The sequence below is a fragment of the Cephus cinctus genome, unplaced genomic scaffold (assembly GCF_000341935.2).
Source record: "Cephus cinctus unplaced genomic scaffold, Ccin1 Ccin1_scaffold1184, whole genome shotgun sequence".
Taxonomy (NCBI): domain Eukaryota; kingdom Metazoa; phylum Arthropoda; class Insecta; order Hymenoptera; family Cephidae; genus Cephus; species Cephus cinctus.
In genome coordinates, this window is record NW_014333664.1 from 2,311,159 (window position 1) to 2,326,300 (window position 15,142).

At 41.9% G+C, this 15,142-nt stretch overlaps 1 protein-coding gene and 2 long non-coding RNA genes across 11 annotated transcripts in view; 2 read left to right on the top strand and 1 right to left on the bottom strand.

Annotated features, from left to right (window-relative positions):
• LOC107272489 overlaps nucleotides 1–7,542 on the top strand; it is a 28,172-nt gene extending 20,630 nt beyond the window's left edge. For both annotated transcript variants that reach the window (XR_001538957.2, XR_003061236.1), the window contains 3 exons: nucleotides 6,761–6,806; nucleotides 6,892–7,136; nucleotides 7,222–7,542. This is a non-coding gene — a long non-coding RNA (uncharacterized LOC107272489). The remainder of the gene's footprint in view (nucleotides 1–6,760; nucleotides 6,807–6,891; nucleotides 7,137–7,221) is intronic.
• LOC107272481 (5-hydroxytryptamine receptor) overlaps nucleotides 331–15,142 on the bottom strand; it is a 95,855-nt gene continuing 81,043 nt past the window's right edge. For all 7 annotated transcript variants that reach the window (XM_025089789.1, XM_015749676.2, XM_025089792.1 and 4 more), the window contains 5 exons: nucleotides 8,376–8,568; nucleotides 7,225–7,351; nucleotides 6,976–7,122; nucleotides 5,638–5,938; nucleotides 331–5,450 (listed from right to left, as the gene is read on the bottom strand). In XM_025089789.1, the coding sequence (XP_024945557.1) occupies nucleotides 5,318–5,450; nucleotides 5,638–5,938; nucleotides 6,976–7,122; nucleotides 7,225–7,351; nucleotides 8,376–8,568 (901 nt within the window). In that variant the 3' untranslated portion in view covers nucleotides 331–5,317. The remainder of the gene's footprint in view (nucleotides 5,451–5,637; nucleotides 5,939–6,975; nucleotides 7,123–7,224; nucleotides 7,352–8,375; nucleotides 8,569–15,142) is intronic.
• Nucleotides 12,045–13,729, top strand: LOC112495062. Of its 2 annotated transcripts, none has more exons than XR_003061235.1 (3): nucleotides 12,045–12,842; nucleotides 12,923–13,054; nucleotides 13,171–13,729. It is a non-coding gene; the product is annotated as an uncharacterized LOC112495062 (long non-coding RNA). The 2 variants fall into 2 exon arrangements; XR_003061234.1 differs by having other exon boundaries at nucleotides 12,956–13,054.

The following is a 15,142-nucleotide window of genomic DNA, read 5'->3' on the forward strand; positions in this document are numbered from 1 at the left end:
ACAGTAGTGTCAAGTGATCCGAGAGCAAACGTCAAAATAATCGTCGAGGTTGAAATTCGAAAAATCCCCCAAAAAATTCTATCCTCCAAACTTTCATCTGCACCTGCTATTTCAGCAACTCTTTCTTCACGTTAAATCCACTTGTTACTTTAAACGTCTATTTCACGTCTTCCTCTACTCAATGCATAAACGTGCATCTGTCTCTCCTGCAATCTAGACACGTGCTTCGATATCACGTGAATAATTTTATTTCTAGCACCCGATCAAAATTTTTTGCGGGACCGCCAAAAAAATGTACACCCGCGTCACCGGGTTTGCTCTCGTTTCCTCTTTTTTTTTTTTTTTTTTTCCATACTCTTAACTAATCAACTATTCCTCGAATAAGGTTTCTCTCTTTTGTTTTCACTTTTCTTATTACTCTCTAATAACACAGTTCTACCATAAGCGTATTAAACTTGCCACCGTGATACGAGAGCATATCTTATTGGAATGTCTTATCGTCGGTTCCCCCGTCGCTCCTCCCCTCACATTCAGCATATGTTTTTTTTTCCCTTTATTATCATCCATCGCGTCATTCCTCACATTACTCTATCGCTCTCTTCCTGTCTCCGATCGTTCTCACGAAATGGACTTATTTCGTAAGCCCAACAATGCCTGAATTATCATTAACGAACTGATTGTACCTCACAATAATTTTCTCGCTGGTTAATTAAGCTAATCGTCATCACGCCAGCCAGAGTCGCACTTGGAGTCATCGTCGAACCTAAAATTCATCTTACCACGTGACACTCAGAGAATCGAGGCGAAAAATACCGTAATGATAAACGCGATAGGGTCCTTCTCTCCCCCCCTACATTGTCTTTTTTTAAAAAATACATTTTCCAAATCCAGACGCACCTAAACCCGCGATCAAATTCGTAAAGCCCGACGCAACGATTCGCCACGAAAAACAATTATCGAAATCATAAGACTTTGGTACAGCATCTGTGAAATACGTTGATGCTAAAAAAAAAAAAACGATATCTCAGCCTCTCGTTTAACGATTCGTTTCGGTTTTTTCTTTTCCGTTTTCCTTACATATTTTTATCTAACACGTCGATAAGGCAGGAAATAAGCGTACGCGAACCTAAAAACGTATTCTAATCTCTAGTCAAGTTTCATCGATTCTCTTATTGCCATTTGTATAGTGTGATAACATTTTGTTTTCCAATCGAATTGTGCTTTTTGAATAATCCTTTAACAATCGTTAATTTATTCTTTTATCATTGACAATCGATGTGTCCCTTCTTGAAAAATCTCTTGTCACAGTGATCGATATCTATATGTAGAATTTGAGTGTTGATTGAAAACGTATCATCAGCATCTTCCCATCTCCTTGTCGCATCGTTCATTCGATCTTCAAGTGACACGTGCCGTTTATTATTATTATTTATAAATATACATGAAATTACAATAGGCAAGGAAACGGCACGCGGATCATTTGATCGTCCTATCATTACTATATCCATTAACGTTAATACAGTCGAAATTCGAAAATACTATTTCCAGTTCCTATCACATAGGACATTTGAGTGTAACAACGAAATTGAATGACTTGGTCCTTAAATTAATAAACCATGTTTTTACATACCTGGAGATTCTTAGAATAATAATATAAAGGTATTTTTACAATGATCTCTTATTTTCATCCCTTAGATACACACACACACACACACACACACACACAGTGCGGGTTTGGTCCGCTTGCATCAATGCATTTTTTCCACCCACTATTTTTAGTCTGACTAAAGTAGCGTTGATGTTGCGCATTTACCGAATGACAGTTCGAAGATTAGCTGTTGGTACATTTAATTAATTATTATTTTGTACACACATATATATATATATATATACTCGTAGCCCGTTAATATATATATATTTTTCTTACAATAATAACCTAGGTACGTACGATGCCTCAGGACTCGAGTCGTTTTCACAAGGCATTTACGATAAATGAAAATACTTGTTTCTCTCCTCCCGCCATGTCACGGCTACATATTAAGAATGTCGCGTCAGGCTCGTTAATTTTAATTAATAAATTCTCTTATTCGTAAAACATTGAAAGTGCATGATCAACGAGTATAACTATATGTATATTCGGTCGATGGTCATTTATCGGAAAATTTGATAAGTTTCGAAAAATCCTATACATTTGTAATATCAATATATCTTACAGTATTTTATATATCATATATATGTATATATTACATAATATACTATGTACATGGATACGATAGGTATACGGATTACACGTGTTTTTCAGTATACGTTAACTCGACGATAACAAGGTTATTGTTGTTTGTTCATGTACGAAAGTTTTTTTTTGATGTATTATTTCGCCAGTAGGACGGAGGGTGGAAGAAATCGATTGTTCGGAAGGGACTTCGAAACGGACGTCTATCGATTGAGATTGATCGATAGGAAATATAGAAATCGTAAGTGAATTATATATTGCCGAATATTTTGAGGGTTAGCTCTTGTATAAATTTTATATTATGTACGTATAGATACGGCGGCGTGTGTATGTACATAGACAGCTGGAGAATATTCGGCAAGTCCCGGGGATATACTTTGAGGGGTCGTCAGACCGGAAATTGCGACCTCGATACATTATGCCAAGCGAAATATAATATTTCGATGGTTTTGTGGCAACGTACCTCCTTCCCCTGCCCCCTTCCTCCCCGCGAAACGGGCCGGCTCTCATTTTATTTTCAATTAACGTCATTCACGTGGCTCGCGCTGGAAAACGATACCGAGGATATCCGTTCGCGAAAAACTCACCCTCTTCCTTTGTTATCTTATCCCGTGGTCTTCCCGCGGAGGCCTCGGAAAGCCGATAAGCTCCGGGAGGCTCGAATGGTTTTCTCGATGAAAGGAATGGATGTGAAAGGGAAGAATGAAAGAACCGAGCCAGGAATCGACGGGACGGTAGGCGCGCATCACGATAAATAATCTGGCGTTGGTAAACCGCGATGTGGATTTGCCGATCGTGAGGAAGAGAAGAGAGGGGAAAGGAGGAGAAACAATAGTTACCAACGGGTCATTCGTTTAATGCCTTTGTTGCTGCTTTTTTGCACCGGTGCAACCGAGAACGGAAGATGCACTGTAATTGCATTGGCACTGAGCGGTGTCTCGATATTTTAACGTTAACGGCGAAGCATTAGTTTCGAGTTTGAAAAATGTCCGAGAGGTCAAGTAAAATTGGACGAAAGGCAGAATTCGCAGAGCGAAGCGGCGCGGGAGTGGCATTTTGCGAAATAGTGCAAATAAGTCAGGGGGTGGAAAACGAGAAGCAGCGAGAGGGTTTGTGAGATCGAATTCGTCTTTTTTTTTTTTTTTATTTTTTTTTTTTTTGAAAAGCTTTTCCCAGGAATCTTGAGAAATTCCTTAATTAAACTTTTCAGACATCCCTTCGAAACTAGCGTCTCTGTTCCTGTAAGGGAACTATGGGCAAGATGCTTTTGCGTTGTAGGCAAACAAGATAGTCCATCAAGTCCAAGAGAGCTTCTGAGGTATTCTCACTGTATGGATGGGATTATCTTTTTTTTTTTTGTTATTTTCTCTCTCATTGTACCTGTCTACTTCCATTTTCTCTACTTCTCACCATTGCGCTCTCGCTCTGTCCGTCTTTTTTTTCTTCTTAAGTTCGGACAATTTCACCCGGGCCATTTATCAACGTTTGGCGGAATAATTAAAAGTTCAAGATATCCGGATTGGAAATGAAATATTTGGCAGGAAAGTTAAGCCTTCATTTTTATGCCAGAAAATGCCGTAGCGACGGTTCTGCTTAGTCAATTTTTTCGCACTGCGTCGGATAGCTTTGGTTATTCGCTGATTAAATCTTGTCAGACGATTTGCGATGTCGCGTTCATTTAATTTTACTTCGTTTTCGTTTACCCACTACGAAATGGTAAACGCGCGCTACGTTATTCGATTGAAAGCTTCGTAACCCTTATTTCTCTATTCGATATTGTTGTACCGATGATCCGTGGTTTTTACGTCGTTCGCAGCTGTTATAGGTATAACTGTGCGTTGGCAGTGTTGTGATAATTGTTATACAGGATCAAAGGTTCGCGTCGCGGTCTTTTTTTTTATTGCCAAAAACTGTGTTTTTCACATACGAAATTTCAGCGAAGAAGAGGGACGACGCTGGAAAAAATTGTATCGAATAAAAATGTCACGCGTGACGAATCGAAAATCTTTCGTTATCGAAAAATTGACAAAATTCAATTGCGAGAGAATCTACACATACACATCTGCCCGAGACTGAGTTTTTTTTAACGAAAATTTTACATTCTCCCTGAAAGAAATTTTCGCGAATCGAATATTCGTCCCGTGCGATATTGCGGAGAATAATAAATAGGATTCTAAAGGAAAAAGAAAAAAAAAAAGAAAAAAAAATACATTCATCGTATACCAAAGGAAAAAACACGTGTATTCCCCATTACCACGAGTCACTCATCGTTCGTTCAAATTTCTCTTGCATCACCTGTACACATTTTTACATTTCGCAAAAACACGAGACGAAGAGCCTTAAAGCTACACGGTATGAAGAGTAGTAAGACAATTTATCGTAATTTACGTTTCGAGAGCATTACTTATTTACAGACAAGGATTTTTCAAAAGATTAGAAAAAGTGGAGAAGATACGATACACGTATTACATAATGGCTCCATTAGGTATCCTACGCGTTCCTGCTAAGTTCTACGGAGTATACTAAACGTCAGTCGAGTGAATTTCCGTAACGGAAGCAACGCGCAGACGGGCCAGGAGAGTGCAGGGCCCAATAGCTGCACTCGCTGCCAGTACAATTTTCCAGCGATATCCGAAGGTAACGTTTCGTGATCGAAGCCGTTTAGCATCCGTTTTCGCGAGCTCACCGCCGTGGAAATTGTAAGAGTGATTGGATTCGATAATCCAGAGGAAATTGATACAAGATTTCCCATGCACCCGAGGTAAAGTCAATTACGAAGGGTTAACGACGCTTGGTGCAAAGCAGCCCCGTTAAATTCCTTCGGGACACCTCAAAGGAAGATAACGAGGAAGGGTGGGAAGCTACTAGTTTCTAACACGAGTTAGAAAAAATGTCGTCACCAGCCTGGTACGATCTCACACATGAAATATATTGGACGTAGGAATAATCGTGTATCGATAATAAATAATTAAGAAATAATTAATTCCTACGAGTAGCCGATTATTCGCAGTCGCAACTTTTATATTCCATATATGAAATCCTGGGACAATACAATAAACGTAACCTTCCACCCTAAACCCACTCCTACATGTAATGGCGCACCCCCATTCTTCTTCCCACGCTTCTTCGTCGTCTGCATAGAAGCTTCTTGAAAGCGTTTCTGAACTCTGGCGAGAATACTGTGTAGATCGCAGGATTCAGGGTGGAATTGAAGTACCTGAAACATAATGAGATTCTCGATACTCCAATAATCATTATTGTACAGAGGAGTTTTTAACGCAGCCCTTTACGTTCGAAAGGTCATCGGTACGTCGTTGATAGTATGGTACCAGTGACGTAGCACTTCCGGTTGTAAGTTCCGGTGGTCTCGAATACGATTATTCGTTGTTTCCTTCAAGACTCACCCGAGCCACTGAAAGAAGGCCACGAAGTAGTTGCTGATATGGCAGGTCTTGCAGACCGGAAGTAGAATTGCAATGACGAAAAACGGAAGCCAGCAGACGACAAACGCACCGGTGATGATGGCCAGTGTCTTGGCGGCTTTTCGCTCGCGTTTCGAATCTGCCGCGATTTTTTTCCTTCGTGAAACCGGCGGCCTGAGCGACGCTTCTGACGTCGGTGGGTCAGCTTCCAGGCCATTGTGATAGGACATCTTCTCCGGTGACGTGTTGGTCGAGCTGACTGTCGTGAAGGCCGTGGTTGTTTCTGAAAGTAAATAAAAAAAGTTGACGCGACGGCACGCGTCGTCTTTGTTATTATTTATTATTTATTTTTAACACTCTCGATCGAGTTTATTAATTTTTCGCTAATTTATTATATTATTTTAATTCATCTCCTGTCTCGTCCTCGTATTTATGGGCTTCGCATTGAATGGAGGTTTCCTCTGGTATCTCCCCGCGCCTTTATTAAACCGGTTACCCGTCGATGCTGCAAACGACGACCGCGCACCATTATTTCCCGACAAATGCAATTTCCCGTAATGCCGTAACGCGGTAAAGTTTCTCTCTCTAACCGACCTAACCCCTTCCTCCCCACGCGACAGGAGCCGAGACAAGCCTTTAGGGCGGTTCTCAAAGTGTCGTTAAAAATAACGCGATGATTAAATTCTAAACAAGGTAGCATGGTGGATCTAGCGAAGAAAATCTTTTTTTTTTAGCTTTTAGGTAAATTAATGTAGGGTGCGTAGCGTTTCGTGGCTCGTGTAAGTAGGTGGCGGTACAAGAGCGAGCTAAGCGAGGCCACCGACGGAGGGCAGCGCCACGCAGTAGTGCAATGCGCGCAAGAGTACGAGCAACAGTGTAAGACGTGCAGTATTGAATAAATTGTTCTAAATTTTTTCCCCAGTGTATTGCCTCCCAGACCCAGCCATATGAGAATAAGAATACCATATTAATATAGAACGCATTCGAAGGATTTCTTAATCGCAGTTATCGATTTTAGTACTTAGAGTTCTCTAAACTTAATTCCATAATCTATATATATATATATATATATACTCTCCTCTAAAAGGTTTATTTAATTTTCCAGTCCAAGCTGCATGGCGTCCCAATAAAAAAGAGTCATGGGAAGATCGGTACCTATTCTACCAGCTTAACAGCTTCTACCAACGCGCTAAGAAAGACAGGGAAGTGTCCATTAATTCTTTCTCGGAGTTTCAGTATCAAGACAGTCGCCGCAGTTGGTCACTACGAAATACCACGGAATTGGAACTGTCTGTTTTATAGAGCGGAATCCATGTTTACCGGATATCGTCGGCAACGGTCGTCCTATTACAGCGACTACTGCCGCAGCAATTCCACCGGAAGTCTGTGCCTGGGCCAATGCTCCACCAACGGCATGACTGCTTCCTATTGGTCTCGGTGGTGCACCTCCCATAGTCTTCATAGTTCCTACAAATTATATCGTAATATTTAAATATTTTTTTAAAATATCCAATAAATCAATACCAGATTGAATTAATTAATGTATTATTTATCTTCTTTTTTTAGGACCTTGCGGTGCATTCGCAGGCTGTCCCACTCGTCTCCTGATGCGTTTTCTCGCGGTTTGATATATCCTCCAGTAAAGGATCAAGATGACGAAGAGAGGCAGGTAGAAGGATGATATCGTGGCGAATATCTGCGTGAAGAAATAATTAAGCTTTATCGAGTATAACTGTTATTATTATTATTTTTCTTAATTATTCTTATTACGCAATTACAAAGAAAGGTATACCTATATCAGACTCGGGCATTAATTTATATTAATAACTGCTAACCAAGATGGGCATTATTGTTATAAGGTAACAATGGCGGACGTCTAATTGTTCGCGTGCCACGCTGCCTCGTACAATAATGCACAGTGAAAAGGTGAATAGGACACGGTCACTGTATACCCCGTTCGTGGAAACTGCGGCCTTTCGTCTTTCACGACTCGACTGTTTATAAAAGAATATTAAGTCGCGAGTCACCGCATATATTGTTAACGTGGAAATTGCAGTAGTTACTCGATAATTTGACGTATTAATTTAACACATTGTCATATAAACTTTTAACGTGCGTAATTTAAAGTCTTCAATGTAGACTCTTAGGTTATATCGTATCGATCTACCAAAATGTCATTACATTAAGAAAAACGTTGAACGGCATAAGGATTTTTGTTTTTGAAAATCGCCGCCATATTTGAACAAAGGTATAAAAGATATTTAAAAAAAAAACGTCACTCCCAGCTTCTCCAGGCGTTACGTTGAACGTCAAATGGAATATTGCGTATTGCGCAAACAATTGCAAAATGCTTTGTTCATACTCCAGTCAGGCATTCGCGAGGGAATTTCAATGCGAAACACATTTTCTGCAACTTTTTAATAGCGCAGAAACTGTTGGCCCAGCTTGGGCGCGCGCGTTGCGCCTTGAACTTTTGCAAATGACTGTAGAAAGTTTTAAAAGTGAATAAGGTCAATTAGCAGAGACTCTTAACGAATGCTCTATATTCGGAAAACGTCAGTGCCAGCTGGAACTGTCGTGGCATTGTGCAATTGGTGATATTCCGTTATTAAAGCATTAATGAAATTTATGCGATAAGACGGCGGATCTTCGAAATCTATTCAGGCCAGTCCAGGAGCAAATTAACACAATGTCATCTGCATGTTAATCACTGGACGAACCTGATATCCAACATCTTGACTGACGAGACAAAACTTCTCCTGTATCACCCTCATCTCCCAATGCTGATCCTTCCAGCCCAGCAAGGGGGCAATGCACACGAGAAAAGCCACCAGCCAGACCACAGCGATCATCAGTCCGATTCTTCGTCCAGTTCTGTGATGAATGTAATCGATGTTGGTCACAGCCCAATACCTGTGGACCAAGAGAGGACTGATAAAAATTTTAAGCAATCAATGAACAAGTTTAGCCCGATAAAAGAAAAATCAACAGACTTCGTCTGCCTTGGTCCAGCGCAGCATCCCTTGGTCAGCCAGGATCAAGGTACAGGATTTCATAAAAATAACACGTACCCAAAACTGATCTCGACTCTGTTCTAGGTCGCACTGTCAATGTCCATTCCAAAGCATACAAATGGAATCGAAGTAACGAGGGCCAGAAGGTGGCAGAGATGCGAAGACTTGGAAGAGGGTAAGACGGCAGAGGGATAGGGCTCTATAACCCTTACTTCATGGGCGTAAGGGTTGCGTCTACGCGAGAGGAGGGTTCGCCGTCTCAGTATGGGGGATCGAAAGGTTTGATTGCATTTACTGGTAGCCTTTTCCGTCCCAGCAGTCTTCCAATCGCCATTTCACATTCTCGAGCCGCAGAATACCGGCCGGCTGTTCCTTCGCTTCCGCCCGATTAAACCTAACCCAACGGACCGACCGACCGCCCCGCAGCATCCCTCCAATGGTACTTTTATTCCAAGGTACTTCGAAGGTACTGAAACGTGTCCCACTAATGCCATCTCCATTCTCAACTCGTGGTTACATTGGATTTCGATTTGGACTTTGCTAATCGATTTACTTGCGCTCTGATTATCCCTGGCTGAGATCAAAAACCATCGTGATCCTCCCTTATGCACCTTCCCTTATATATAAAACACCCCCCGACCCTCCCACTGAGTTTCATCTCTCGTTTCATCCCACGAATACTGTCTTCGCCATCCTCCTATGCATCTTCAATCTTTTCTCTTTGTCTTTCGCACGATTATGGTCCCTTTGGATTTACGTCGTACAGTCGCTCTGAAAATTACGTCGACACCAGCAGTATCCTGTATATCTTGACAGTACGGGTGCACGTTTCATAAAGCATGTGTGCCTATATATATATATATACATACGCGCGTCAGAAAAAAAGGGTGAACGGGGATAGAAAGGAACATAAAAACGAAGAGCTTCCGTTAAATCCCTCGTTTGACGTGGCTCTAATGAATTTCCACGCAGCGTGTTCGCATGGCGCGCGATTCACGATTAACGTTCAGCCAGCGAGACATTTTGGAATTTTTAGCCTGACACTTTCCCTTCGGCCTTTCATTCGTCGCGAATTCAGCCTATGTATTTACGCTTCGCATACACACGTGACACGTATGCGCCATACGGTTGCACATTGGACAACTTTTTATCCCGCGTGAAAAACTTTTTCTTTTCTTCTCCCCCCCCCCACCCCCACCCAGGGCCCCTATGTCTCTTCGGTAGGAAGTAATTTTTTGTCTTCTTCTATTTGTTTTATCCACGACTGAATTCAATGACCTTAATTCGACTCTATTGGTCCAACCCGAAGAAGGGTTCTTCAAATGAACCGACTGACCCTTTCCGATGCTTCAACGAGCCTCTATCATTTGTCTACTCTCGTCCCATAGTTTCAATGCTACTTCCATCGTCCGAAGTCGCCTCTTTCATAATCGCTCGATAATTCCATTGGGTTCCTACCCATTATCCGGAATCGATTGCAGTCTCTAAGTACCTCGATAGAGAGAAAGAGAAGGAAGAAAGGCGGAAAAGGGAGACTGGTCCCTGGCACTGGTGTTTCCCTAGTAACTTAAAGAAGAGACGGTCGACGGACCAATGAGAAATTTACGACTAATGTAAATTAACAGTCTGGATTTGTTATCTCTTTTTTTTTATCTTCAGACCGCATCTTTCATCGAATTTTGATACAACACAGAAAATCCACGGGTCCTGGATGCTTCCGGTCCTAAGACATTCGGCGACACGGGGGTCGTGCTCTGCACTGTGAGAAACAAGTAGGACGCGAACAGGCGTCGTCGAGGCTTCGAAGACAGGGGGTGGTGGGTGCGTCCCTTCGGACGCGCCACGTGTCACGAGGCTTCACTTGAGACAATGAAATCGCTGACGTACCTCCTCCTCCCCCCGGCCACCCTTATGCTTGTCGACCGACTCCGACTTCTCCGAAGAACTACGAGCCGACTCGTAGTCTCGTTCTACTCGTGCACGCTGCAATTTTCTCCCTGGCTCGCGATACATACATACTGTGCCTACCCGACACCCTATTGCACCGGAGGTGCAATGTAGTCGGACCGCGCACTTGGGAATCGTTAAATCCGGGCTTGTTAGCCGAGGCAGTCACGATAGGAAAGAATGGAATAACGGAGTGGCCGACCTAATCGAAATATGTAGGCTGAACGAGAGTTTAAGGGAAATGAGAAAAGTACTGTAATCCTGAGGGTGGTTACGTGGCTTTCGCATAGGCGTGATAATGCGAGGCTTGAAAAAGCCAAACCTTTAGTAATTGTACTTCGTGTCGTTGCGCCTAGCCGCACCCTCGTCTTACGTAATTATCGGCTCGTGACTTTAGCCTGCAGCCAGTTTCTACGTAGGAAATCATAAGTTCGAGCAAACACGTAAGTTAGTGGTGAAAATGGGTGATTGTCAATAATTGTTTATTCTGTATTGCAATTGAAAATGGACTATTGATCGGTAGCGAGGAAATTTGACTCCCCCCCAACCTCGCCCCTCCCCTGTATCTGGTATCACGTAGAAAGTAAAGAAAATGCATTTTTTTTTTCTTCATGGTCAAAAAACACTGCAAGGGTTCTTACAATGATTTTAACCCTCGAGTGTATCTTGTTAAGGGTTTTGTTAATTTAATTCATTTGTAATATTCATGAGGTATCTTCGTAGGAGGCATTAGGGGTGCTTTCGCGCTAAGAGGGTGATTTAGATAAGTATAACTTAATCTAGTAGACATCTATCCCTGGGGAATATTAGGCCACTAGAATTCTTAATAATTTTCTTTCTATTTGGCGTTTCCTCAAGGCTAACGTCCCCTGGGGTAGTACCTGCAGACATTTACAGAGTGTCTAAAGTCCCGTCCGGACATTCGCATGTGTACTTAGCTTGGTACCGTGTTGCAGTAGGACGTGTCAAATTGCTTGGAGAACCACGAGTCTCGTTATACATATTATATATACATATACATTACATGTAGTCGTAGTATATATATATGCGTATATACATGCAGAAACTATTTCCGTTTTTCCATTATCTTATGCAAATTTCCCAGCGACTCGACTCTATATTCTTTTGTTTTCATTCTCTCTATCTCTCTCGCTCTCGAAACGCTCTTATAAACATCTTACCTGCGTACACATACTGCAGGTATCTACTAGCGTCCAGCCAAGGCGAAAGTAGACAGGAAGAGGGAGATAGAGAAAGAGAGAGAAAGAAAAAGAGAGACAGGGACAAAGAAAAATATTCAAAGAATAAATGCGATCAAGATAAAAATAGGCTATTTCTGCATCCCACCCTGTAAACTATATAACATTTTGTTATTTCCTCTAACGTTACTTTTCCTCGTAGAGAAGATTCTCCATTTTCTTTTTCCCACGCAGACGTATCTTGATTCCTTCCTCCTGTCACGTCAAGACGTATGACTGCTGTATTCACGTAGCGATTCCCCAAAACTCATAAGAGCCAAGTAAAACTTTTTCAAGGTACAAGAACGCGAGATGCTCCATCCTCCTTTCCTCTGGTTTTGGTCCCTTCGCTCCTTCTCGTTCTGAGCTCCAATGGGCCTCTTTCTTAGTTTATTTCGCGAAGAAACGCACTCCAATGAAACTAACACTAACAATAAGAATTGCCCTCTCGGGAGCCATGCACGAAAATTCCTCCCTGTCCCTACTTTACCGTCGGCCGGCCTGCAGATTTTCCACGCGATACGAATTCCTTTGTTACCATTCGAGCGTCTCTCATTTCGCGTCACATTTATACCGGAATGGCGCGAGGCCTCCCGAAGTCTCGTGTAAAGTTTACGCAGTGAATGTGCAATTCTAAAGAAATAGATAATCGGTTCTGCTGTAATAGTGTCTGGAGGATTATCAGGCAGAAAGAGCGGTCAGACTCTTATCGGCTTGCTGGCACAGACGGCGTAACGACGATACTGGAAACAGCCCTTTCAGGAGCCATCAAGACTCTCTCGCGGGAGCCATCATGTAAACGACCGTCTGTGAATGGTCAACCAGAAGCCATAAGCAGTCACGAGTTAAACCTCTCTCTCTCTCTCTCCAGGCCCCCTGGAAATAGTCATCAGAGGAAACTAGAAGGAACTTTGAAGATTCCATTTTTTAGATAAACAAATAGTCCAGACGAAATATAATTATTTTAATTTACCACGGAGACAACAAGGTACTATCCTTTCTTTTTTATTATTACGATCTCGATAATAATAACAATAATGAACGTCACGAGTCTCAAATATTTCATAGATTACGTAAAACTTGTAAAACTTGATTAATCAGTTGCCATAGTTTCTCCGAAGAACTTTGATGAGGGGATTTCGAGACTGATAAGATTTTCGCATTTTCTCCGAAGGACCAAAGGATGAATGGAGATAATAGGTAAGAGAGAGAGAGAGAGAGAGAGAGAGAGAGAGAGAGAGAGAGAGTAAGATAGCAAATTTTACGTCGATGAAGTATCGCTAAGAAAATTGACCTTTTTACCTTTTCCTAATTAGGTGTCTCGGTCGATGAGTCTTCCACCCTTCTGACAGAGTAAAAAGTCTTTCGGCCACCTTGGGGAAGCAGCTTAAAACTGAACTTGCCTCGGGTCTCGTTTCTGACGTGTTACGAATCTGACATTTTCCAAAGTTTTTACAACGAAACTTCATCCCCCTCTTTGTTAACCTCAACCAACCACACCGAGTAACTGAAATTAACCAGCATGGATTTCCGTTCCGACCAATTTTCACCCACTCCGTGCATTATTTAAGATTATGAAAAAATTATTATCAGCCAGATTTATTAACGTTAATATTTCTAAAAATCCAGCAATTAAAAACTTTCCCAATTAAGCCAACAGCCGACATACATATATAATAAAGACTCATTAGAGAATTCGAAATTAATGTATATACTCGCACTGTTTTCCCACAGCGTGCATAAAATCGTCCGAGTCTGATTCCCATGAAAACTACCCAGAATTCCCTTGGCACGCGAGAAAAAGCTGAAATCAGAGGAGAAAAATAGTCGCTACTGATTTATCATTCGGTTTAATCCACTCGGAGAGTCTCGTGCGCGTCATCGCTCCTTCGTTTACCCCTTCAACTTTATTTTTCACTATTTACCCCTTTCATTCCTACGCCGTTAAAAAGCTTCGTACCTCCCCCCTTTTTTTTTTCACTGGAACCACAAATTCCCATATTTCATAATTACGCGCATTCGTAACTTTTATCATTGCATTGGCTATGATTTACGGCTAAATTCACGCCGATAACATCAGTCGACATCGGGTACTCTTACCAACCACGCAAATTACTACAGGACAGTCGACCCAACCATTTTTATTATTTAATTTTTGCTCCTCGTGTATTCGCCATACTGTATACAAATTCTTTTACGCGCACATATATATATATATATATATATCCTTGTACACATCCTATACGCTTCTACTTACCCAGACGGGATGGCTTTGTCGTCGGTCGTCTCTCTCTGTGCATAAAGAGCATTTGCAACACATACGTTAAATCCTGCAACACGTTTCCTTGTCGAGTTAATTGAGCGAGATATTCTCTGGTTCGGCTCATTGGCTGCTTATTGCTCGTGCGAGTCATTCATCGGTTAAGAACCGACCTAACGTCACCTGACGTAACATGTGACTTGACACATAGGAGAAAAAACATATAATAATTTCAACCGCGTCCATGATATTTTATCAATTCTTCTTATACAAGTCCCGGTACAGTCCGCGCGAGCAAGGTCATTTAATGCTACGAACTTCTAATTAATTCTCCCGCTCGACCAAGCGCGTAATCCGTGGTCCACTGTGAAAAATGGCAGAACCTACCATTCTCCCTCCCCGCGCCCCGCGAACAGTTGGGAATTACATTCGACGTTATAATAACGACGGCGCGGCCATAACGGTCCAAGGCGTAAGGAAAAGGGTAATTATGCAATTAAGGTCACGTGCTACGAACAGAAGCGTAACGTCTTGGGATTTACGCTCGAAAGAGCCAGTCCCTCGCAACCAATATAATTCCCTTTTCAGCAAACCTCAATATCCCGACGGCGTGTACCTAGACGAAAGAGGGGGAAGGCGGACCAGGATGGCTCAAGGCGTATTTTCATGAAACTCTGGAGATGATTCTTAAAATAGTCCTCTGGTCTGCTCTGCTGAATAATCCGGTATAAGAGAAAGGTGATAACCCTGTTTTGTATAAATCTCTGGTATAAAACCATAAATGTTATTTATCTGTTGTTTGAGGGAAAACAAAAACTGGGAGAAAGATATCGTGATCGTACAGCGTATGTGATCGTACCATAGAGCAATGCAGAGGACAAAGCACTTAAATTATCGTTCACGGTTCTCGATCAAAGTGGAAAAGTGCACTGAACTTGAAGATTCGAAGCTGGAATCGAAGTTGCAACCCATAAATAATGCGCGCGTAGACGTGGGAGAATGAGAAAAAGGGGTGAGAGTGGCTTGTC